This window comes from Hippichthys cyanospilos, chromosome 9 (assembly GCF_059441005.1).
Source record: "Hippichthys cyanospilos isolate Australia breed blue-spotted pipefish chromosome 9, RoL_Hcya_1.0, whole genome shotgun sequence".
Taxonomy (NCBI): domain Eukaryota; kingdom Metazoa; phylum Chordata; class Actinopteri; order Syngnathiformes; family Syngnathidae; genus Hippichthys; species Hippichthys cyanospilos.
The window spans coordinates 22390474-22415000 of NC_142377.1; the positions used below are offsets into that span (position 1 = coordinate 22390474).

At 45.2% G+C, this 24527-nt stretch overlaps 3 protein-coding genes across 5 annotated transcripts; 2 read left to right on the plus strand and 1 right to left on the minus strand.

Moving 5' to 3' along the window:
* Positions 1-993: 993 nt before the first annotated feature.
* Positions 994-9706, minus strand: LOC148419514 (uncharacterized). 2 transcript variants are annotated; one of them, XM_088424165.1, is made up of 7 exons: positions 9461-9706; positions 5949-6181; positions 5770-5872; positions 5602-5697; positions 4493-5010; positions 2230-2654; positions 994-2038 (listed from the first exon to the last, which is right to left on the minus strand). In XM_088424165.1, exons 1-7 carry the CDS (start codon positions 9500-9502, stop codon positions 1137-1139), a joined length of 2319 nt encoding a protein of 772 aa, XP_088280291.1. In that variant the 5' UTR covers positions 9503-9706; the 3' UTR covers positions 994-1136. The 2 variants fall into 2 exon arrangements, with proteins under 2 accessions (XP_088280291.1, XP_088280289.1); XM_088424163.1 differs by having other exon boundaries at positions 994-2002; positions 9461-9517.
* A 2530-nt stretch (positions 9707-12236) lies between these two features.
* On the plus strand, positions 12237-18383 carry atrip (ATR interacting protein). 2 transcript variants are annotated; one of them, XM_088424400.1, is made up of 17 exons: positions 12237-12264; positions 13001-13320; positions 13462-13544; positions 13612-13782; positions 13918-14018; positions 14112-14260; positions 14334-14408; positions 14676-14814; positions 14960-15079; positions 15313-15538; positions 15603-15686; positions 15747-15919; positions 16210-16346; positions 17300-17391; positions 17467-17541; positions 17760-18045; positions 18250-18383. In XM_088424400.1, the coding sequence occupies exons 1-17, from the start codon at positions 12257-12259 to the stop codon at positions 18321-18323; spliced, it is 2313 nt and encodes a 770-aa protein (XP_088280526.1). In that variant the 5' UTR covers positions 12237-12256; the 3' UTR covers positions 18324-18383. The 2 variants fall into 2 exon arrangements, with proteins under 2 accessions (XP_088280526.1, XP_088280527.1); XM_088424401.1 differs by having other exon boundaries at positions 15603-15662.
* Positions 18379-24237, plus strand: LOC148419516 (snaclec 3-like). The gene is made up of 6 exons (XM_088424403.1): positions 18379-20463; positions 20564-20642; positions 22456-22547; positions 22645-22779; positions 23413-23506; positions 23639-24237. The coding sequence occupies exons 2-6, from the start codon at positions 20564-20566 to the stop codon at positions 23776-23778; spliced, it is 540 nt and encodes a 179-aa protein (XP_088280529.1). The 5' UTR covers positions 18379-20463; the 3' UTR covers positions 23779-24237.
* Positions 24238-24527: the final 290 nt, after the last annotated feature.

The following is a 24527-nucleotide window of genomic DNA, read 5'->3' on the forward strand; positions in this document are numbered from 1 at the left end:
AACATTTGGGTGCTTGCAGCTGCATGCTCCTGTGAATTTGGTCAACAACAGTGCTGCTAAAGTTCTGAGACCGCCGCCATAAGACGTGTGGTCCGGCGGATGGGAAAGTTGTCCCATGGGGGCAGGGGTTCTCAAACTGGGATCCGGGGACCCTGGTGGAGTCAACAATTGTTGTTGGTTTTTTTTAAAGACATTTTTAGTTATAGCAGTAGTAGTTGGATTTTTTTCAAGACCAAAGGGCATATTTTTTCAGACTGTGGAGTCTGTTGAAAGTAATTAACGCCCGCCCAAAAAATGATCGATAATAGCCGATACATGTCAGAATATGGCGGACAAACACTGTGAAGGTCCTCTCATCACTTCAACATGTTTTCTCTGCATCAAGACGCCACAAGGGGGTGCCAGTGCAATGCTTTTATATGAGACAAGAGCCTAGTGCTAGCCTGAGTACAGCAAATAATTGCTAAAAATTATTTGCTATTAGTTGAATTTAGAGGTGGTAGGATTAATCGACAATTCATTGATTGTAAAATTTATCATTTATTTTTGAAGATCGATTTTTTTTTAAATGCGTAATATTATGAGAAGAAACTATATACTTGTTAAAATATATTTTTTTCCCCTGTTAAACTTGAGCTTTAGTATAATCTTTCATCTTGGATATTTAGGAATACCTGGCCTAATTTCAAGGTAAAGCCGCAAAGGCAACCGATAGTATCGAATATTAACATTATTATCAACCCTAAAACATTTCAAGTTTTTTATTTCTCGAATTCTCATTACAAAATCATCTCGTGGGCCAGGTTCCACCCGCTTGCGGGCCTGAAATGGCCCACGAACCGTATGTTGACACCCTGCTGAATAAACTCTGAATTATGCCAATTTTTTTCTTCTTCTCCATTGACCCTAATCCTCTTCCATACGTTTGCAACTTTGCCAAAAAATACAACATTTTTTCTAAAAAATATGGTTTTGTTCAGCATTTTTCCAGCGAAATATGTGACTTTTTTTTTTTTCTTGAATCAATGCTTTGACGTTGTTCTGTTTCATTGGCTTACTGTAGGAGAGAGAATCCTCGGAAAGGTTCCTCCCGCGCGCGGGGTCCCCGGGTCCCGGAATTAGGAGAACCCGCGTTTTCAGACGGTGGTGACGGTGAGCAGGGGGCTGGCGCAGAGCACGGCGTGGTCCTGGCTGTCCAGCCGGGTCCCGTGAGTCAGAAGCTCCTCCACCGTGGTCCAGTCGTCCAACATCTTGCGGTTCCGCAGACGGCTCAGCTTCCTCTGGCTCATTTCCAGCAGCGTGTTGCAGCGGGCGTCGGCGGGCACGCCGCCCGCCCGGGCGTCCGGCACGGGGGAGCGGGGCGGGCCGGAGCCCGAGGCCGCCCCGCCCCGGGCCTGCTGCTGCTTCTGCTCGCGGGCTAACAGGAAGTGTTCCCTCCTCTCGGTGCGGCTCCAGTAGCGACCCAGCAGCACGTCGGCGCTGGTCTCCTCGTCCGTGCTCATGCCGCTGCGCTCGTCGGCCAGCTGCGAGGCCCGGTCCCTCAGGAGCTGGTTCCTGGAGACCCTGGAGGCGGTGCCGGATTTGGTTTGCGGAGCTGACGGCGGCGCGTCCGCCAGCTCTTTCATGCCATCCGAACCCATATTGGCGCCGGCTCCCACGTGGCCCTCCAGGGTGCTGTAAAGACCCCGGGCTCCTCCGGCGCCGCCCTGCGACTGGCGGCTGGCCGGTTTGGGCCACGTGTCGTTGACGTCGCCCGGCTGGGTCAGGTGGAGCGCCCCCTGGAGGCGCTGCTGCTCCCTGGCCGCTCGGCTCCTCTGCATCTCCCGCTCCGCCTCCTCCTGGATGTGCGCCTCCCGCTCCAGACCGCTCTCCATTTGCTCCCGCTCCATTCGGTCGTCTCGCTGGGCCGCCAGAGGCTCGGGCATCAAATTCATTTGCTGCCACCAGTCGTGGTGGCCGCCGCCGTAGCGCAGCTCGTGAGCGCTGGGCACGCGGATGTGCACTGGATCAAAGAGAAAAAGTTGATCCGTCGCGTCGTCTAAAATGCATTTTTTAACACAGGCAAGGGAAGGGAAAAAAAACGGTTGGCCGGATTATAACTTCAACCCCAGAACTCAGAATTTTAACTTCAAAAAAGAATTCTAACATTTGAGACTTCTGACTCAATTCAATGCCTGAATGATCACTTTTGTCTCCACTTTTCACTTTTTGAAATGCGTTGCAGTGTACCTGGGTGCCGCTGCGCAGAATGCGGGGAAGGCATCATGTCCGCACCCATCTCGGTTTCCTCCGGGAAGTCCGGCGGCAGGACGCCGTGAGGCGGGACGCCCCCGCAGTGGTGCAGGGTGGCCGAGCAGTAGGAGGGCGAGGCCGGGTGGCTGGCCCTGCGCCGGTACTCCGGCTGCGGGGGCCGGTGGTGCAGGGTGCGGCTTCTCCTCAGCATCCCCAGCGAGGCCGAGGCCTGGTGGTGCGGCGGCTGCGCGGGAGCTAGCGGCCTCCGGTGGCTGGAGGGCGTGCTGCAGGTGGAGAGGACAGGCCCGCTCATACGGGGCGCGCCCGTGTGGCCGTGGGAGGGGTTGAAGAGGGCCCCGCTGCTGGAGCTGTGCCGGTTCAGACAGGGCCGGTCCGCTTTGTGGAACTGAACCGATGACACCCTGGAAACAAAACATGTGGAAGATTTCAAAACCGGTTGGAATATTTATTATGCCATAATTAGAGCATTATGACTTTTGAAGACTCTTGCATCATGGGAGTCCGGGCTAAGCCAATCTTCAAAGTCATTGACAGGCTTGCAAGTGCCATAAGTTGGCCGCTAGCGCCACCCGGTGGTTTTGGGGTGTCAACACAAACATTTCTATTGCGCCCCGTTGATTAACGCAATAACACATTAACGGGGAAATGCATGATAAAACATCAGGTTTTCAATATGTGAAAAATGGACAATATTTCCAATTTTGAATGGCAGTAAATGAGCCTGACATGGGCTACATATGACACCTACAGGGTATACATCCCGACCCCCCGTTTGCAAGAATTTAGAAGGGCTGGCAGCATGGCATATTGAAAGTCATCATGTCAATTCATGCAATATTTTAGCCTCCTAGTGTTTTTTTGTATGCTTTCCCTTTGATATCACACGTCACCACACCAAAACACCAAAAAGCCCTTGATCTACTCCATGGCTTCAACATGTTTTTTGTTTTGAAGCCACTAAGATGTTTTGCCTCAATTTTTCACATTCACACAAGCCCTCCTTGGCTGTTTCCATGGAGACAAGCTCAGTCCTGAGGTGGGCCATACTGCCTTTGAATGGCTTTGCGCACAATACATGTACAACTGGTTTTCTGAAGCATGGCGAACTATTGCTGTGCTTTTCAACCTTTTTCAAGGGCCTTATCAAATCTTTTTCAGGCAAGAACCCCCAAACCAAAGCAATTTTGGATTAAAAAACAAAAACAAAAACATAACATAGAAATAAAAAATATGTTTTGCAAAGGAGTGACTATACAGCACAATTTAATAGCATAAACTGCTTCGCAGTCCATTTAATCTTGTTCTTAATTTGGAAAGGAAAATGTACCGTTCCGTTCAGCATGAATTAAATTTGCTAATTTGCTTGTCCCCATGGAGACGAGCTCAGTCCACTGCCTTTGAATGGTTTCGTATACATTACAAGTACAACTGATTTTCTGTTGCCTGTGAACTATTGCGGTGCTTCCCAACCATTTTCAAAAATGTAGCTAGCACCCTGTAAAAAATTCTAACACTTGAACGTCTGGAGATATTCCAAATGGCAGTTGTACCTATAAAGTCTACTGGAGAGCTGATGGGCAGGAAGGATTTTAGCTCTCATCCTAAATCGCATGTGAGAGACTAACTTTTTTCTGTAAGGAACACCAAGGGTTGAGCTGAAGTTAAAAAAACACCTTATCTTGCTGGGAGAGCAACACACATGCAAATGTGGTCATTACTTAAGAAATGTTTTGTGTGTTTTTGTGCTAGACACATATTTTAACAAAAGTTATGCAGTTTCATTCACAGTGTGTCAACACAAACGTCCATAAATAGTGTCAATATAGAATAATACATAACAAAACATAGGTACTTGTGATGAACATTATGTTCTTTGTGTACAAGAAACTAAACCAAACAAATCTTGAGTGAGGTTTTCAAAGGACGGGTCTTGCTCTCCCACCCCCACACAAAAAACACATCTCAGAAACCCCCTGCAGTTTCTTCAGGTAATGTCAACCTTTGCATGTGTGTGGCTCTCGCGGCAAGATAAAGCTGTTTTGCAACTTTAGCTTAACCCTTGGTGTGGCCTATTTAGATAACAAAGTTAGCTTGTTCACAGGCAATTTAGGATGTGAGCGAAGATCCATCCTGCGGATCGGCTCTCCACTGGACTTTCTAGGTTATCTTCAGTACAGACCCTTAACAGTCCAGAAGCGCAAGTATGTTTTTTTTCATTTGTAAACGTTTTTCGACATACCTGAAAAGTCCCCGGTTGGGCACGTCCAAGACGGCCCCGGCGGGGTCTTCCATGGCCATCTGCATGCGCTGGCACGGGGGCTGCATGGCGAGGGTCTCGGGGATGGCCTCCAGCAGCTCGCGGTGGCTCATGGGGCAGCTGTCGCGGCGCTCGCGCCTCTCGCACGTCTCCGCCTGGTGCTGCATTCTGGCGTTGTACAAGCGCATGCGCTTCTCCAGCATCCTCTGGAAGTGGCGGAACTCGCCGGTGCTGTAGAAGCCCGAGTCGCTCAGCTCCGACGAGATGAAGGACTCGGAGGACGGCGAGCCTCCCCCGCCGCCCGGTCCGAAGGCCCCGCGGCCGCCGGGGCCCAAGGCTCCGTGGGAGTGGCAGTCCTCCAGGCCGGCCTCCTCCGTCTCCAGGCCGGAGAGGTCCCCTTGATGGAGGGAGCCGTCGGTCCAGCCCAGACCGCTGTCCAGCTCGTGGTGGAGGGGAAGGTAGCCCAGGGGCTTGTCCAGCATGAAGTCGTCATCGTCCGTCTGCAAGCAACGCGGTTAGCTTGAGGAAGCTGAAACTCGACGTCCGGCCTATGCGGTAATTTGTCGGAGCCGTCTTTTTACATTGGAAATTCAAATGACGCTCTTATACCAGCTGAAATATAAATACCGTAATTCCCCAAATATAAGACGCACCTGTGTATAAGACGCACAATTAATTTGGGGTCAAATGATGGTATTTTCCATGTTACCATGTATAAGACGCACCAGCACTATAGTCTATAGTCAAAAACTATAGAAAAACATAATCAAGCTCAGGTGAGTACAGAGAGAGAGAGGGACAGACCCCTTTTTAGAATGCTTAATTTGTACGTTTTTATTTTACATTTGCAGTAATCCAGGAATCATTTACAAGACCGCATGAAGAATAATATTTATTTCTTGGATTCTTTGGAGCATCTAAGTTTACTTAAGTTTAGTTGGGGGTCATGCCAAGTGCTTCCTGTGTGATGGCATTGCTAAAGAGCTAACAACGTGCTAACAACACTTCAGACGCACATAGGACATAGTAGTGTAAAAAAATGCTCGATTTGACATTGAGTTGAAACTGAGCTATGACGACGGCCATGTTACCTGGCTGTGGTAGCCTTTGGGCTCGTCCATATTGACGTTGCAACATCCCATCAGGCAGTTCTGTTCCTTGGCTCGCCGTCCAGTCGCTTCCGGATCCTGAATGAGAAAAAATGAACGTGAGGAAGGATACGGTGCAAGGGCATCTTCATGAAGGTTTTAAGGTCTTACCTGATGGCTCATGTCCACAGTGTCCCTTGGAGAGCTGGACAGGTAGCCGTAGTGTCCTCCATCGCAGTGATCTTGCGGCAGGGACAAGTGGGCGAAGTAACGTCTGGGAGGAAGGAGAGCAATTTTGAATTTGTTTGCGATGACATCATCTGATGTGAGATGATGAGCGCGTTGGTCACCTGTCCTGATAGGTGGGACTGGGAGCATTGAGGCCCGCCGGCATCCTGGGCAGGGGCAGGTTGAGGTGCTGCAGGTTGAGCGGAAGGGGCTCCCAGGTGCCCCGGGGGTCCGCCTCCACCCCGCCGCGGCCCCTCTGAGTCTTCACCTGCATGGTGACGGGGAGCTGACTGGCCGCCAGGATGCGCAGAGCGTCCCGTTGGCTCAGGTGCGCCAGGCTGCGCCCGCCGCTCAGCTGGGATCAAGAAATAAAAAACAAAGCCAATTTCATGCTGGTTTTCTTTTCAAATTAACGGAACATGGATTGGAACATGAAGCGACATATTGATGAATTGTGTTTTAGTGCTTTAAATTTTGAGCAGCTTTATACGAATGCACAATGTCATTGGAAGATGAATCAGAAATAAAACAGATGATCTGTCTTCTGCAGTTGCAGAATAAAATAATTAGAAACAATTAGTGGTACAATTACAACCTGTTATTGTCAGGAGCGGTGTCTATTTGAGGGGAGGCGTTTATTTACTGTATGTAAGTGTATGACGCATCTGGCTATTAACGGATAAAAATAACACAGAAGAGATACAATCAGTACTCTTTCTGATGTCCTTTGTGCAAGTTATCTATTTGAGAGGAGGTGTTTATTTGATAACACACATAGTCATTTGATTGCCCTATGCAGGAGGCATTTATTTGTTCCAGCGGACAACATAAAACTCCAGAGAACTGCTGGTGGTGAGGCGTTGACTCCTCACGTCTATGAACTGACCGGAATTCCTTTTATATGCCTACACGAGAGTAATATATTTGAGGGGAGGTATTTCTTTGTGTAAGTGGATGACACACCCAAACTCCAGAGATTTATAATTATTTGGCCTGTGCGGAGACATTTATTTGAGGAGAGGCATTTATTTGTTACAGTAGATAACAAGCTTGAACTCCAGAGAACTATTGCCGGTGAGGCGTTATCTCCTCACATCTGTTAGCTGACCGGAATTCCTTTTTTTTAGTCTACACAGGGGTAATACAGGGTGACCCCAAAAAAATGGGCCCCAACTCTAATTAGGCCCCGTTTTTTAGTATTTGAGGGGAGGTATTTATTTGCCGTATGGACAACACAGCTTCAGTATAACCCAAAGCGTCTATCGCTGGTTCTTGTATGATTGCGCTCACATGGTCCAATTATAGTTCATGAGCTTTATCCTTAACAGCAGGTGTTCCCTCCTCCTCGTTTTCCTCGCTTCTTTTTTTTCACACTTGAAAACAAGCTCGCCGTGTTCTCGTCGGGGCTGAAAAAAGCCCGCCGCTGATGTCACCGTGATGTCACCGGCTCCTCGCGAAGCCAGGTTTGAAGAACAGCGCTCAACATTTGCTCGCCTATTTAGCTGCGTCGTACGCACGCAATCGCAGCTTCCATTTGAAGTGCGCAGTCCACATTATGCAACTGGGTCAGAACGCGGCGTTCTGCCCGCAGACGCGCGCGCGGCCTTCTTTCTGGGTTTGCTGCAGCCGTGTGACGGCGGGAAGATGGACGTTGTGCCACACATGTGCACGCACGCGCGCGGCATGAGCTGCGGCACATCACGTCCATGAGTCACCCTCTTCTACTTTCAGCTACACGCTTGCAACAGCACACACACACATGCAAGCAAAAACACACACTGACCAACCAATGAACAAAAAACAAACAAAAAAAATCATCTCAAATGAACAGCTCCCCCAGTAGAATGAAAAGTCGACTCGGACATTGTCCATTTATAAAAAAATAAATACCTCCTCTTAAATATAGACCTCAATGTAACTCAGAGATCGTATTTTCCGCACTATAAGGCGCACCGGATTATAATATATTATTAGAATATTCAATTAATAGCCTATTTTAAAATGGTTTTCACATATAGGGTGCACCGCATTATCAGGTACATAGAATAGAAGCTACAGTAGTGTCTGGGACCACTAGATGGTGCTGCATTCAAGGGAATGTCAACAAAACAATCAGATTCAGTCAGACTTTTCAATCAGAAATTAAAAATAAAACTGCATTGTGGAAAAAAAACTCTTGAATACATTGAACATTCATATGAAACAACTAAATAAAGACATATAAAATATTGCAAATGAGTCACTTTAAAACAATTTGGCATAACTTGCTCCAATTAATTTGCTCTGAATTTGAAAAGAAACTTGTTCTGTTCCTCGCAGTGCATTAAAAAGCATTAAATTATTCAATAACACCTGCATACACCCTGTTAAAAGTGGAATAAATCATGGTTGGGTCAAAGAAGTCAAAGAGAGGCCTCCGGTAAGGCCAGTAAAATAAATATTGGTCATCTTACAAGTCTCCAGTATCAGTGCCAGTAGCGTATCTGGATCTACACAATAAAAACACTGTGCTGTGCCATCTGTTTCTATTTATTCAACTTTGGAACTACATATGTAGGGGCTTCTCCAGTTGTATTTCATTCAGCATCATCAGAAGATAGATTGTGTAAAATCATCTGTCTTATTTCCAGATCATCTGCCAGACAATTTTGTCACTAGTGATGATGTATAATATGTAACAAAATAAAAGCAAAGAAGACACAAAACAATTCAACAATAGGGCGGCTTCCTGTTCCAATTAATTTGCTCTCCATTTGAAAACTGTACTGTTCCTGCCATAGCATTAAATGGAGTGTCCGGATATTTGCAGAAAATATGTCAAAATCTCCCCTTCCTGAATTGCCCTCTGGTAACTGCAGGGGTATTCTTGCCATGATTTGAGAACAGCTGATTCACTTCAACAAATAAACACCTCTGCTCAACGAGGCACCACCCATGAGGACCGATAGAATAAAAAATCGGTCGAGTTAACAATCTTCAGTTTGCAACGTCAATTTCAGCGCAAAAAAAAAGCCTCCCCTCAAAAAAAGGCCACGACAATGATTGCTTGTCACGCAACAGATTTCCAGTCAAGTTGCATCCTCCTGGTCAAAAAATTAAATGCCTCGCTTCAAATAGAAACCTCTGAAAAAAAAGCCCAGAATAATTATTAGCTTTTATTAGCTTTTGAACTGTTCAGTGGCAGGGTGCATTATTCCACCTAAGACAAATAAACGCCTCCCTTTAGCAAAGGAAATAACAGGTGGGGCCGATCAGCTGTAGCAGAGGAGTTATCGATTATCGATTATGTCCTTGCCTTTCAGAAACATTTTTAATGTGTTGTTTGAAGGCGTAAATCTTGCACTGAGCATCATGAGATGCGTGCCTAATATTTTGGCGAGGGGTTGTATACGCACACACACAAACACACGCAAACACACGGACTGGGCTGAGAAGCACAAAATGGCTGACGAAGCGCATGTTTCTTCGGAGCGAGCAAGTCCCGATGATCCGAATAGGAAATGATATTTTGAGCGACCGATTTTGAAATTCCAGAATGGAAGTTTGCAGCTCCACGCGAGCAGAGCCGCAGCTGGCGCGCGCGCCCATTCTCGCCCGGCATCCTTCGCCGAGACGGGGGCTCGGTTCTACTCACCGCCGGGTCGCCCACCCACGGACCGGAGAGCCAGCAGCCCATGGCGGAAGACGGCCGGGCTCCGGCGCGGGTCTACGAGGGCCGCTCTCCTCCCGGTTTCTGATGCGCGCTCACAATCTTCCGGCGCTCTCCCGGTCTACTTCCTCAGCATCTCCGCATCATGCGCGTCCCGCCCCTCCCCCTCCTCCATCATCACGGCCCCGAAAAACCCGCCGTCGAGCACATCCATGCAGCACCGCAAAAGCGTGAAAGTGATGTGCGAGGCAGGGAGTCGGCGGCGAGTCGGGGGGGAGGCGCGCGTAATCCGATTGGCCGTCTCCTCGGACCGACAGCCAATGGGGGCCGCCGCGGACTCCCTTCAGGATGTCATCGCCTCCGAGGGAGAAGCGGCGTGTGCAGAGGGGGGTAGCCTGGATGCGGAGACGAATGCAGAGGAAACGCATCATCCATCTTGGCACTGTGGGAATTTTATTTGCATTTGCATTGTACACAGAAACCATAGACCGGAATTCACGAAATATAAGACGCACTTTTCTGGGTGGGACCCAATCAAATTGTCTGTCTTGCTGAGACAAAATGGACACAACAGCGGACACGAATCAATGGACTTGGTCTCAAAACGATACAAATCAAAATTCATTTTAACCGAGCTTTAGTAGAGGAATAATAATTAGACATTTTTTAAGATGATTCAAGGTTGGCACAGAGGTTTTTACACATGACATTCACTGGTGTCGAAAGCAGTTCAAACGCAAAAGCAGATGTCTCTGTTTTCAGTGAATTAAGTAGTTTTCTGGTTCCAGCTAAGAAAGTAATTGCTTCATGTTCAAATAAATTTGTTCTTAATTTGAAAATACACCTGGACTCTTCCTGTATCTTTCCCCGTCATTAATAGCTCACGTACATGAGGGCATTTCACTTCATTTATCCCTATTTGTGAACGGCTGACCTAAAGCACACGAAAAAATTATTTTCTTCAAAAACTTACGAGTTAGAAGTTCTATTTCGCCCCTCCAGACCGCCAGAGACGGTGCTAAAAGCACGGAATAAGCCTTCTGTCGTTTTACACATTAGTATAAAAGTACACTGAGAAGGTTAGCATTATGCTAGCAAGTGCGACTCTATTTAAAAAGAATGAATGGTGAATCTACTTTTTTATTTCTGGCCCATCTGCCAAAAAAGTGTGGCACTAGTAATGACAAAAAACATACAAAGTTTTGTAAATGAGTCACTATAACGCAATTTAGCATGAAGTTCCTTCATTTTCCAATTAATTTGCTCCAATTTTGAAAAGAAAAGCAGATGGTTCCTGTCATGGCATTAAATTTGATCAGCAAATAACTGCTGAAACAATGTTCAAATCACACATATGTTGGAAAATGGGGAAAAAATATTAGTATGAATTACTTGGTATACTGTAAGGTTAGTATTATGCAAGTGGGTGTGGCTCTAATGTATTTTCTGTTCATGAAATGAATTAATTTCAAATCTACTGTCAGAGATTTGATGCGGCAATTTTGCGGGGTCTCTGTGTAAAAGAAGCTATTGTCTTCCCTTTCCGCTTTCACACTGTAAAGATTTCCCCCATGTTGCCATTTCGTAGACACAACACTGACTCACAATGGGCGGGACAAAATCAACCTGGCAATTTTCCACCTTGGCAGGTATAGTATCAGACTCGTAACAGAGGCGGCATAAAGTCACGCGCGCTCATAGTGTTACACCTCGCACTCACGTGCATGAAGCTTTCCATCACAATTACCGATCCTACCCTGGTGCTTTAGTTGCTATGGATACCAACCCAGTGCATGTGTTTGTGCGTGTGTTTGTGTGCGATGGCTGCAATGCATCATGGTGCCTTTCGCTGAGCTCTGCCATTTCTGATCTAGAGAACGGAGGCGGGGAGAGAGAGAAATTGTGTGTATGCACGTATCTCTCTCTCACACATGCACGCACACAGTGTCTCAGACCTGCCTATGTCTAAAAATGGAACACACACTTGCTGTTGCCGAGTGAAAAGATGCAAGGATGCTCTCCTAGATATGAGGGTGCAGGATAGCATCACTGCGGGGTGAATACCAGCGAATAGTCTTTAAAATCAATTTACCCCACATCTACTTAACAGAAAAACTCTGAGCCAAAGCAATGGACCATGGAGTCCCACTTGGGGCACTACAGCTGTCACAACATTCAATAAACGTCTGGAAAACGCATCTGTGGATGCCGCTCTCCTTTCCCACAAACAAGGCCATCGGAAATGAAAAAATCGCTTTGCGACGAACCCTGTCAAAGCGGGGGACACCGTCACTGATGCTTAGTAACTGGGATTGATGCATTTCTACGTCTTACCTTTGGAGGGCGTTACGAACAGGACAGCGATTCTGTATTTTAAATACAAACCTTTATATAAAGATTTACGGCTTTGAATATTTAATTTCGCTTGTTCTTTGACGTTTTATATATGTTGGGACTTCACAGAAGATATAATACAAACCTTGGACACCGTTTGCTTCTCTGTAGTTGAATACGGTAAACGTTGGTGAGGAGACACAAAAACGAGTTGAAGTTGTACACATGGGTCTATTAAAACTGAACAAATACGCCATTATCATGGTAAAGACGAAAAACAAATTAGCGTGATGTATAACGCAGTGTCGCCCCATTTTTTAAAACGCGGTTTGTTTCTCTGTTGGTATAGTTTGGCTTAAGCAGATACCCGTAGCAAGATATGGACTCACTTCTGATTGGTTAAACAAATCCAAACCGTGTTTTGATTGGTCAGTTTAGCATCTGCGGATGGAGAGGTAAGGGATGAAAACTCGTTTCTTCCTTTCGTTAGTCTCTCTGTTTTTGTGTTTTAATATGCGAAATAGCGTCTTTAAACAGCACATTAGCTCCACACATATTCCTTTCATTGACTGAATGACTCGGACGCACTGCGTGTAGCAACTGTTTACTCTTCGTTCAAAAATCTTGTTGACTGGTAAAAAAAGCTCTGTTAGCCTAGCATCAGGCTAACCTACCACTCATTAGAAGGACAAGTTCAGGTGAGGAATTAACAAGATTGCACCTAAGGGTCAAATCATACCTGACTGTGTTTAAAAGATTTGAAAAATGTGAATAAAGTGTTTTACTTTAAAAAAAAACAAAAAACGTCTCGTGGATTCTCGTGGTACAAATTGAGACAGCAGTTGTATCGTTACATCGCCTACATTGTCCCAATTTTTTTTATCATGTCAAGTATTTACATGAATTCTATTGTTCAAAAGTTGACTCGTATAGTAACATACCAAATGAAATGTTGGATACGCTTAGAAATACCACGACAAATGTAGTTTCAAAGTTGAATAAATCAGACATGGATGGCTTTGTTTTCAGTGTTTTTTATTCCAAAATGCTTTGTGCCGGTTAGGAGGTACTTCTGCAAAAAAATATATTTTAATTTTACATGGGGTACATCAAAGATTTAGAAGCACTGGTTTATGGTATCCAGTCGTTAGATTTTGCACTTGATCTATCTCACAGCACTCTCATTCACAGCATGGCCTACCATCCAAGCAAACGTCTCAGAGGGCTGAACCAGGATTTTACAAAGCCGGATCCTGTGGAAATCGACCCTTTTGGGGACGACGACGACTTCACTCAGGATGACCTGGATGAGATTGACATCATTGCCTCGCAAGCCATCGGCTTGATCCCTGCGCCGGCTTTTGGGTCCAAAGAGACAGCCAGACCTGGATCTGAACAAGCGCACGGGTCGGGATTTTATCCCTCCAACAGACCCCCACTGGGCAGAGAGAACACAGGCGGCTTTGGTTGCAGGGGAGGACATTTGGGGGCACCCAGCAGAGACCCAACTTGTGAGTTTGTGTCATTTTTTTCTTTTTTCTTGTTTGGTGGATATCATGATGTATTTTTAATGTCAAATCTGTCTCCTAGTTTGAAAAGGTCTAGGAAGCACTGTTCTGACCCGTGTGCATTTGTTTTGTTTGTGTGTTCAGTCAACAAGCTGCAACAGATTGGTGCCGACAGGGAGGACTCCTACACCCGGCTGGAGGCTCAGCATGCAGATCTGCGGAGGAAGGTGAGCAAGCACGTCGCAAAATGTCTTCCGCGGCAGCTTGAGGTCTGTTGTGTGTTTGCGTGGCTAGCTGAAGGAAGTGGAGGAGGAGATTATGTCGAAAAACGGCGAGATCCGGGTGCTGAGGGACTCCCTGAGAGGAGCCCAGCAGGAGAAGGAGACTCAGAGGCAGGCCCTGGCCCTGCTGGAGAAGCAGAAGCAAAGAGAGCAGAGCGACAAGGAAAAGGAGCTCAGTAAGAAGGTAAGTACTGTCAACCTCTTTCCATTCACATATATAGTTATGGAACTGTGAACAAAAAATATGTTAAAGTGAGTTGTGGATCATCAGCTAGATAAAATGTGCTGTGTCTATATCTTGGCAACGTTTGGCTCGCAGGTTCAGTCGCTGCAGTCGGAGCTGCAGTTCAAAGAAGCCGAGATCAACGAGATGAAGACTAAACTGCTAAGCAAGCCGGGGTCGCCTCTGCCGCGAAACAGGTCGCCGGCGCCGCTTTAGCCAAAAGGGATGCTTTAACAGGCTTCAGCGGGTTGTCCCGATTTAACAAAGGTTTTTGTGCGATTCTCGTTTAGCCCCAAAGTGCCCAACGGCCTCTCCCAGCTGCACGGCGGTAGCAGCTCCTCCTCGCCAATAGGAAGCGGCTTCATCACCAAGGAGGCGTTCGCCGCGCACCTCCCATCCAGAAACACGCTCAGAAATTCTGCCAAGAGGCGCAGGGACGGTGAGTCACAGAACTCGTCTCCTCGGATTGACATCACGCCGCCTCGTTGAGATGTGACGATGTTGCGACGCAGGCGGTGCGGACAACCAGGAAGTAGCCGGGCCCGATCCGTTCCAGGGCCAGCGAGCGCCACACCAACAGCACCGAGGTCAGCGCTTCATGTATACTTTTCTCGTTCGCTCATGGTCATCGGGGTGTCATTGCAGGCCCGCAAATAAAGATTCCCAAAATAGTTGATCGATGTGATCATCGTTTTCCGAGGTAAAAGTGGATCAGTCAATCAATGAAATTGCAAGTCGGTAAATAAATGCAGTAGGGCTGCCATTTTTGTAGTCCTCTTCAAACTGATGTCATGGAAGCATTAAGATTTCCGCTTGAGACAGCCGTGGTTATGCTTTCGTCTGTTGCCCCCTAGGTGGCGTCCTGTTGGGCTTGCTGCTGCAGCAGCCTTTGACTCCCAGCAGCCTTTGCTTGTCCCACCTGCTGTCCAGTAGCCCCAGCGACGTCTGCTTGACAGTCAAGCCCGATTCCGATGCTTCCAAAAGGGACTTGAGGTCAAACGCATGCCCAAAATCATGTTTGTGTGTGTGTATGTTTATGTGTGTCAAATTGTGGTATGTTTTGTGTTGTAAATTTCTTCCGTTTCATTCATTACTTCCTTCTTGGATTACAATTACATATCATTTTTTATGTGTGCAGGTCAGCCGGTGCTGGCAGGAGCGGAACGGCCCTCAGTCCCATCCAGAGTCTTGCCTTAACGGGACTCAACATGCTGAGTCAAAGTGAATCTGCGGCTGCCGACGGGGAGCAACAACACAGGTGTGCAAAACACGCAATCGCGGTTTGCAACGCCCTCTTGTGGCCGTTTGCAGTACACTCCAATCTCGCAATGCAAGCGCTGTGGAAAATATCGCCTTTGGGGAGATAAGCATGCTTTCTGAGAGCTATGCATTCACGAGTCATTATTATTTTACTTTAAAAAAAAAGTTGTTGAACATTGAATACTGATAATGAAGTTCAGGTTATAAATAACTTTATGTTTGAGCGTGCAGGTGTCCCGGCGCCGTGCTTCTCCTCCCGCTGCTGGACATGCACTTATCCCACCTCTGCCATGCCCTGGATGCACAAGGCGAGGACTCCGGGTCAGTACTGGAACACCGCCCTTCCGCCGCAGAAGCGGGGAGGCCGGACGAAGCGGATGCCAGCATGGTCAATCTGGAAGAGGCGGGGCTGGCGTCACTGAGGCTCCTCTACCTGCTCATTAACCACAGCGATGAGGTTTACTGTCACGCTGCTGCGTGTGGGAGAAGACCTCACGGCTGATCCTCTTGATGCTTCGCAGGTTGTCCAGGCAGTTCTTTCAACACGGAGTGAAGGCACAGAAGACGAGGCCCAGACAAAAGTATTGGGACACGGACGGAACAAAGTACGCTTAGTAATTCGGTTCCAGCACAATGGATATTTCATGATTACTGTCACACTCTAGACCGGCGCCGCTGTCGCTGTTGAGGCTCTACGCTCCCACAACGCCTTGCTGCAGTACGTTCTGCGCCTCTTCCGCAACATTAGAGCCGAAGGAAAATTGGAGGAGATCGTGGTGAGCGCCGTGAAGGTCGTCTGCATCCTGACTGAGAGGACACCAGATGTGCATTCCGACAAGTAAGGATTTTGGAATTTTCTTTTTTATGGCACAAGACTAAATCTGTCCGTGAGTCGTCCATGTGTTTTAGTGATTTCTGTATTCATATTTATTTTTAAACATTCAAAAATATGTTTTTTTTCTTTCCATTTTTATCCAAATACCTGACTATCAATAGCATTTTTAGTAAGATATCCCAATACCAAAATCAAAATAGGCAATTAATCCAATTATAAATCATACTATAAGGAGGCATTTTTCTTTCTTATTCCGTCATAGCGTTTCAAAACTTTCTCCTTCTGTACACCAGGTTGCAATGTGTGCTGCAGGCACTGAGTGCGTGCGTGTCGGTCCAGCGCAAGCCGCGCGTGCTTGCCGAGTGCGCCGCCGCACTGGTGCGCGCGTGCGACCACGGCGAGTTAACCCGGCAGCTCTGCGCCCATCACGGTGAGGTTTCACCCGAAGAATGATGCTAACAAATACCGTCAATTGTTTTTTGTTTTTTGAGTGTTTGTCAACTTCACGCGTAACATTTAGTTGAATTACTGTTATTCCCCAAATATAAGACGCACCGGTGTATAAGACGCACCATTTAGTTTTGGGGTCAAATTCTGGTATTTTCTATGTTAAGACACACCAACACTTTGGCAACAATGTCAAAACCATAGCAGAAGAGAATAAATGTTGTCTTTTGTAAACTCTTAATATGTTTATATCCGTAAGTTATATATTTTTCGTGCGTTAAGCTAAGCGTGTTTCAGATTTCCCACATTGTGAATGGTCTGTGAATGGCTCGCAAGTGTAACGTTAAATGCGCTCGAAGCTGTTGTTTTTCATTTTCCTTGCGACACGGTTTGAGTTCATTTCACCATAAAACCCTGAGGTTAAAGCATCCGAGTTTCACCAAGTTCATGAATTGTGTGTATATGCCAAAAGCCCGCACTTAATAAACATTTCCGTGTTTTCTCACCGGTGCACTCTAATTAAATCAGCTGCAGACATAATACATGAACCTCTAAGTTTCAGTAATGTTCCTCTGTGTGATCAAGGATGGACTCGGACGTTGGTTCAATCCGCTTGCTTCTTTTATTGAAAATAATGCCGTAACAACCTCAGCTAACACAAGTCGCTGTTAGCTGCAACAGGCACTTGATGCTAACAGCCAACTGATGTCCCCCTATAGCCCATACCATTACCAATTATTTTAAATAAGAATACGGCCAATATAAAAATGCACATTTGCTTATGTGACTGACAGACCATTCTTCCTCGTATTTAAGTTACCGTCTACAGGATGCACCATTTTGGCCTTCATTTTTGGGGATGAAAAAGTGTGTTATGTATCGGGAATTACGGTGCATATCGTAGCACGTGGCTAACACGTTTGCGTTTCCCCGCAGAGCCCTGCGTCCTCCTGAAGCTGCTGCAATACGTGCGAAAAAGGCCTTCCAAGCAGGCACCGAATGCCGAGCTCATCCAGTTGGACCTGCAGGTGCTCGGCCTGTCCTGCCGGGATCGTTTGTGATGCCCCCATTTGAGACTACTTTCACTCTTTGGTCTTTTTCAGGTGGTTCGATTGTTGAACCGGCTCTCCCAGACAGCAGAAAGCTGGCAGAGCAGCAGCTGCCACTGCTATGTTGAGGTAACACAATACATGCTGTGATTAAGCGTATGAGAAGATATGCGGAGAAAACTGATCTGCTTTAGTGTTATGTGCTTATAAGTCCACTCATCCTAAGATTGGAGTTGAAAATCAATCAGAGGAAAAAAACTCGACTTGTACTGTGAGAAATACGGTAGATTTGATATGTTATGAAGTCAAAAACAATTAAAAGAACATTTAAAACCTGCGCGTGTCAGGTGGTTCAGACGTCAGTGATCGTCCTCCATCGTCAGTGGCTGTCCCTGTACGACGCCCCGGAGCCGACGGTGTGTCCGCCCGTCGCGGATTCCCGGCCGCCGGCGCCGTGGTGGCGCGCGGCGCCGGCCTCGCTCCTGCGCGAGTGCGTGCTTCTCCTTCAGCGGCTGCTCCAGCATCACGCCGGATTCTCGGCCGGCTGCAGGCCGCTTCTGCACATGTACGACCAGGCCGTCCCGGCCCTGCGCGACGTCCTCAGGAAAATCCCCGAGCTGAGCCAGAGCGAAGGTAAGCACCCGTGGGAAAAAGTCACTGCTTATTCCATGGGTCTAACCCATACAGAATAATATTTATTTATGATAATATTATTATATATTAGTTTTGTTGTTTTTTTTTTTTTATTTTACAAAAAGTAAGCATAAAGAGCCACAGATTAGTGGCGCACCCCCTTTTTGAATGTTTCCATGACGTTTATTCCTCCACGTCCGGCAGAGCTGGCCTTTGAGGAAATCTGCCGCCCGGAATGTGACGAGACGGACGACATGGAAACCGAATCCAGCTCCTGATTGGTTCATGGCCTTGATGGACGCTTTATGTGCAATAAAGTCCAAGTTGAGCAAGGAAAATGGAGGAAGTACACTCTTTTACTATTACTAATAAATAGGATCCTTAAAAAGTTTTTTTTTCTTTTTCCCACTAATTTTTATTCAGTGTTAGTGCAAAAATTGCACAATTGCTTAAAAATTGCAAGCATATATTGCAGATTAAAATTTCAAACAGGGTGTTATAAAAGTTTTAATTGTTAAAAAAAACAAAAAACATTTATAACTGAAATGCAAAGGTGAAAATGGAAGAATTTACATGGCGATTAAGTTATTTCAAATTTTGTCCTCCAATAATGAACACATGCAGTTTATGCCCTGTATAAGGCAAGTTGAAGGCTTTTAGGTGCACTTTATAGTGCGCAAAATACAGTATTTACTTTTTCAACCACATAAACCCTAAAAAATGGAAACAAAACCAAAACACTCTCTACATTTCAGATTCCTGTAGCTACTTTTGCGAATGTAATTCCCGCAATGTGATTTAAAAAAAAAAACTTTCAAAATCCCGCACAAGATTTATAAAAACACACAAAAAATTGCCTTGTTAATATTAGCTGCGCACTTCAAAATAAAGATATAGTCATCGTGAACACTCTTGGTCGTGACACCATTTGTGACGTAAGCAAGGGAAGCTTTAATGAACCAGTTCTCCAAAACAAAGCATTTGCATTTTTAATGACCATACCAACTGTAGGTGTGGAAGTAACAATGCTAATTTGCACCAATGTTGCGCAAGAGTGGCCACATTTGCTTTAATTGCTTGTGAGCTTCTTCCTCCTAACGAACGCAAGCGCCATAACTGTCAGTCCTCGCATGTAAACAGGATATTCTGAAAGTTTCATAAAACAGAAATTGGATCTTAAGATGAATATTAAAGGCATATAAAAATAGTCATTGCTGGTTTGCTGAGAATGCAAGAGGAAGTCGTTTGAATGGTTAGTGCAGGGGCGTATCCAGAATTTTATTCTGCGAGGATGGCCAATGTGACACACCTCATTGTGGTGTGGCCATGTATGCATGTGTCTTTTTTTTTTTTTTAAATCATGCCGTGTACAGTCAGGGTTTCAAAAAATAGCCGATAAAATTATTGTTTTTTGGACAATAATCGATTATAAGCCACACCAACAAAAAATTGAACAAATTGATCTTTGCTGCATATAGGCCACACCAGACTATGAACCGCAGGTTGCAACATTAGATTTTTACGCAGGAAGATGCGACATTTACATTTTTATTTTATTGAAAACTTTTGCACATTTTGAAATAAGAGCGGCATCAACATACCCACAAGATTGTTAGAATACCGCACCAACACAACAGTGACACACCTAATTGTGTTTACTCGTGGAGTGACCCCTAGTGGCGAATAAAATAGCGGTTGAAACTCAAAATATAGTCGTCTTTTCTCTCAATTTTGTTTGCCTGAATATTGCCCCTCCTGGTGGCTAGTAAAACAAAATGCATACACGCTGCACTGGACTATAAGCCGCAGAATTCAAAGTGTGAGAAAAAAGTAGCAGTTTATATTTTCAGGGTGGTGTTAGCGGACAACTTACGACATTTGCAAGCCTTTCAATCACGACTCACATCATGCAAAGTTCTCGCTATGCATTGTGGGACTTGGAATTGTTCACATGTTTTCTTTTCTGTCAAAGAAAAATCTGCAAAATGAACCAGCCTTGGAATATGTGGATAGGATTGATGTCACTGAGCATTTTGAGGGGTTGAAAGTAAAAATATAATTTTATTTGACGATGTTTTGGCCAGGTTTGTGAAAAATCGCTGGACAGTAAGGGGTTAATGTGGAAGAGTTTGAGGGTCTCGCAGAGAGGCCGTTGACTGCAAACGGAAGTCATTCTGCATCCCAATTATTAATCCCGATAATTCATTCTTTCAACTATTATCAGACTCACACAGCATAAAACTGTAAACACGTTTTGGCAAATTGTCAAACAGGAAAAAATTATCTGTTGGCTAGTTTTAGCATCCTGGTGGCAGAACCTGTCTGGTGATTCATGAAACATTGTGGCCGACGCGGTGTATAAAAGCAGTTTCTCAAAGTTTCCTGCCCTTTGACGTCGAGCATCTTCGCTGCAAAAAGGTAACGGCTTCTCTTTTTACTCTGTCAAATTTTACTTTCAGAAATAGAACACGCTGCGTTGTACGTTTATACTGCTTTTTTTTTGTGTGTTTGTTTGCAGATGGCATTTGCTCTCAACGTGTTGTTCCTCATTTTTGGAGGCAGTCAGCTGTTCGGCGGGGCTCTCGCTCAATCTCCAAGTAAGCAAAATATTTCAAATACTTAACGACTTTGAGGGCTGGACAATATAGCCAAAAAAATATATCAAATCAAAACTACAAGAAGTAAATTAAATGTTAAACTCAATTTTTTTATTATCAAATTGCAACCCCAAACCTTCAAATCTAATGTATTGTTGATTTAAAAACAGTTTCTGGATTTATTTGATAAAATTGCGCCGCCTTGGACAAAAATGTGCATTTTTTTTGCACCTTGCCCCCATACGAATTGCTTCAAAACTGGGAGCATATATAGCATATCAAAATTTCAAACAGGGTTTTCAAAACTTTAATGGTAAAAAAATAGATTTATAACTGAAATGCAGAGGTAAAAATTGAAGGATTTAAATGGCAATTAAGTGATTTTTATATTCCGTCACCCCCAAAATAAAAAGTGTCTGTTTATGCACTGTATAAGACCCGTTTTCTTTCAGCGTTCGAGAAAATTAAAGGCTTTTAGGTGCGCCTTATAGTGTGGAAAATATGTTAACTTGCTTAAATGTCACATATTTTTAAGTATCTTTATTTATTTATCTTCAAGATCTAAGGCAGTGGTTCTTAACCTGGGTTCGATCGAACCCTAGGGGTTCGGTGAGTCGGTCTCAGGGGTTCGGTGGAGACTCCGCCGCAGAGGTCCACCCCTCAGTCTAGTCTGCAGTTAGTGGGCACAGTCAGTGAACGCGTCCTGCTCTGAGATTTCTGAGAGTGAGACCTCCCTATTAGACCGCTTAGAGAGGGCTGTGTATGTGTCTGAGTGAGACTCCCTACCGGTCCGCTTTGAGAGCGCTGGATAAGCAGCGGAGTGAGACCTCCTTCTCAGCCGGGACCGCACACCGGAATTAGCCCGTTATCTCCCGAGCGCCGATCCGGGCGAATAAGCTCCTGCGGCCGGCGATCTAAAGCAGAGGTGTCCAACTCATTTTTGTCGCGGGCCATTTTGCAGCGAGAACTTCCTTCATTGGGCCGATATGTTGAGCAAACCAAGTCGATTTTAAATTGTCTCACAGTATTATTACTGTATACAGCAAGTTTTGAAACCAGAAGTAAAGCAGTCTAGAAACCAGAAGTAAAGCAGTCTAGTTTGTTCATTTATTGTTTACATTACTGTAACAGAACAAACCCAAAAAATCTCAACTTTATTTTTCATCATACACGACAAGCTAAATTTTTGGAACGGAGTTTAGCAAGGGTCGTTGAAACTTACATGATTTGCTTTCGCGGGCCACGTAAAATGACGTGGCGGGCCGGATTCGGCCCCCGGGCCTTGAGTTTGACACCCGTGATCTAAAGGGTCACGACGTGACGGCGGGGAACTGGTACTTTTACCCACGGTGATGATTTGAACAAGGTGATATTAATGCACAATTCATTTCGTGCACCGGTAAAAAAAAAAAAAAAATCATATTTTTTTACTAAAGAAGGGTTCGGTGAATGAGTATATGAACCTGGTGGGGTTCGGTGCCCCCAACAAGGTTAAGAACCACTGATAATGGAGGCTCAGAAAATGACCGGCACTGAATAAGTTAATTCGTAACTATTTTAAACACGTCTTGTAAACCACCCGCCTCGCTTTGTGCCCCATAATGGTTTTTGAAGTATAAATAAAATCACTTGCCTGTCATTATTGTGAGCACAACTGGTTTGTGGATAAGTCGTTTTGAAAAGTGTGACAAACTATTTGTATATGCATTTGATTGTGGGAAATACAATGCCTTTATTTTCATCGTACAGCAATCGGGAGCGCCGCTCCCATCCGTGCCCTCGTGACCCTCATACATGCATTTGTTTTGTTTAGTTGCAGGCAACCAATGCCCCGCGGGCTGGACTCGCTTCAACAATCGCTGTTATATCTTCCAAAACAAGACTGCCAATTTTGAGCAAGCAGAGGTATGAGACGCGGCCCATCCCTTCATGAAACAAAAGTAAAAATGACCTTTGGCGTCAACGACAGTTTGATATTCAACGTCTCGCTTTCTCCCATCAGAATGACTGCAGGGGTCTTGGTGGCAATCTGGTGTCCATCCACAGTCGACTGGAGAACGACTTGGTCAATGGTCTGATTACGGTCAATGGTCCGCCTGCAAACGATGTCTGGATCGGCCTGTACAGTCTATCACAGGTGAACCTTCCATTCAAGAGCCCGCCGCATTATTTTTCATCTCCATGGGCAAACCTGAGCAAACCTGTTTTGACAAATTGTTCTCAGAGTACACACATTCAATCCCAAGTGCGCGTGTTTTTTGTTGTTTTTCCCCAAATATTTTGCTAAAATAGGGTCTAAAAATGGATGGTTGTAGGTAATCTATAACTTTGAATAATTAAGTACTAAAGTGATCAACTTTTGAGGTATTCCCGATACTAAATCGACGAGATCACTTTAGCCAAACACTTAGCCCATCTTGAAAAAAATGGAAAACATTTTATATATATATATATATATATATATATATATATATATATATATATATATATATATATATATATATATATATAAAATGTTTTGCATTTTTTTATGTATAGATATTTGTATTTTAACTGCTATTTTACTCACCACCAGAGGGCACTCTCCACTTGTAAACAACAGGTGTCTGTACAGTAACAATCTCAGCGTGTACTTTAGGTAATCGATTACTTTTGTTACCTAATTTGCATTTTTGCTCCGTACTTTTTAACCCGATGCTTCAAAACTGCAAGGAAATATATGTATACATGAAAGTTCAAAACTGATTTGCCGTCAAAATTCATCTTCCAGCCAAACTTGTCTTGGACCGATGACTCAGCAGTAGATTTCTCCAACCTCGGTCCCACTGAAATTGCCCAAGGATGCATAGAGATTAGTCTTGACGGTATAGTATTAACTACTCATTTTAATTGGGGCGAACGGCATTGCATTTTTTTTCTATTCATATCAAATGTTTTACGTTGTGTATGCCAATGCAACATGTTGAAATCAAGCCGTTCTGTGTGTTTTATTGCAGGCTTTCAATGGCGTTTTACCAGTTGCGGTGTGATCCAGCCCTTCGTTTGTGCCCGAGATATCTTGCCGTGTGTGTCCGTTTGCATTCAAGATGAAGTCGCTGCCAGTCCGACATTTTTATTGCCGCAATTAGCGAGATAATTAGCATACCATTTTTCATCATTGTGAACTCGTCATTAAATGACTAAATCTGGATGGACGTCAAATTCAATTGGCTTTTATACACTCACGCGCACATACTCTGAAGGCCTGCGCGAAAAAGGCTCTGCGGCGCCCGTACTATCTGCGAAGAGTCCTGTCAGGCCTTCTCGGACTCTGGAGGCAGCCCGAGGTACCGGCAGGCCAAGCCGGCCAAAAAATACTTTGATTTGAAAATACTGTCCGTACTACTGCCGTCTTCTGTTCGCTGGGGTGAACAGAGTACGAATTTCACCGTGTGGTTTTGTGTTATACATGTCACATTAATTCTCTACAATTTACATTTTGGCTCACGGGCTTCATCCTTGTAAAAAAAAAAAACGGAAGCGCCATAACTGGTCGTCCTCGCATCCAAACAGGATTTTCAAAATGTTTCACGAACCAGAAATTGGACCTTGAGCTAAAAATAGATTTTATGTTAACATAGTAATTGCTGGCTTGTCAAAACTACAAGAGATTTATTGTTTGCACCCAATCACGCCTAGTGACATTTTAGTATGTCCTAGACACCTTCCATGCATATTTTTGGAGTGCCTGGAGAGAACCCACGCGGGCATGGGGAGAGCATGCAAACCCCACACAGGATGGCCGGAGCCAGCTAGATTCGAACTCGGGTCCCTTAACCTGGAGGCGGGCACGCTAACCAGGGCACCGCCTTTTCACAGATGCACATTTATTTCATTCACTGCCAA

Excerpts from the sequence above, each read along its gene's own strand:
- LOC148419514 (XM_088424165.1), bottom strand. The coding sequence starts at position 9,502 with ATGGGCTGCTGGCTCTCCGGTCCGTGGGTGGGCGACCCGGCG. Across the intron at positions 5,873-5,948 it reads AGTCCCACCTATCAGGACAG|ACGTTACTTCGCCCACTTGT; the intron begins GTGACCAACGCG and ends CCTTCCTCCCAG. Across the intron at positions 2,039-2,229 it reads TTCTGCGCAGCGGCACCCAG|ACGACGCGACGGATCAACTT; the intron begins GTACACTGCAAC and ends AATGCATTTTAG.
- atrip (XM_088424400.1), top strand. Across the intron at positions 15,920-16,209 it reads CCAGATGTGCATTCCGACAA|GTTGCAATGTGTGCTGCAGG; the intron begins GTAAGGATTTTG and ends TCTGTACACCAG. Across the intron at positions 18,046-18,249 it reads CGAGCTGAGCCAGAGCGAAG|AGCTGGCCTTTGAGGAAATC; the intron begins GTAAGCACCCGT and ends CACGTCCGGCAG.
- LOC148419516 (XM_088424403.1), top strand. The coding sequence starts at position 20,564 with ATGGCATTTGCTCTCAACGTGTTGTTCCTCATTTTTGGAGGCAGTCAG. Across the intron at positions 22,780-23,412 it reads GCCTGTACAGTCTATCACAG|CCAAACTTGTCTTGGACCGA; the intron begins GTGAACCTTCCA and ends TTCATCTTCCAG. Across the intron at positions 23,507-23,638 it reads CATAGAGATTAGTCTTGACG|GCTTTCAATGGCGTTTTACC; the intron begins GTATAGTATTAA and ends GTTTTATTGCAG.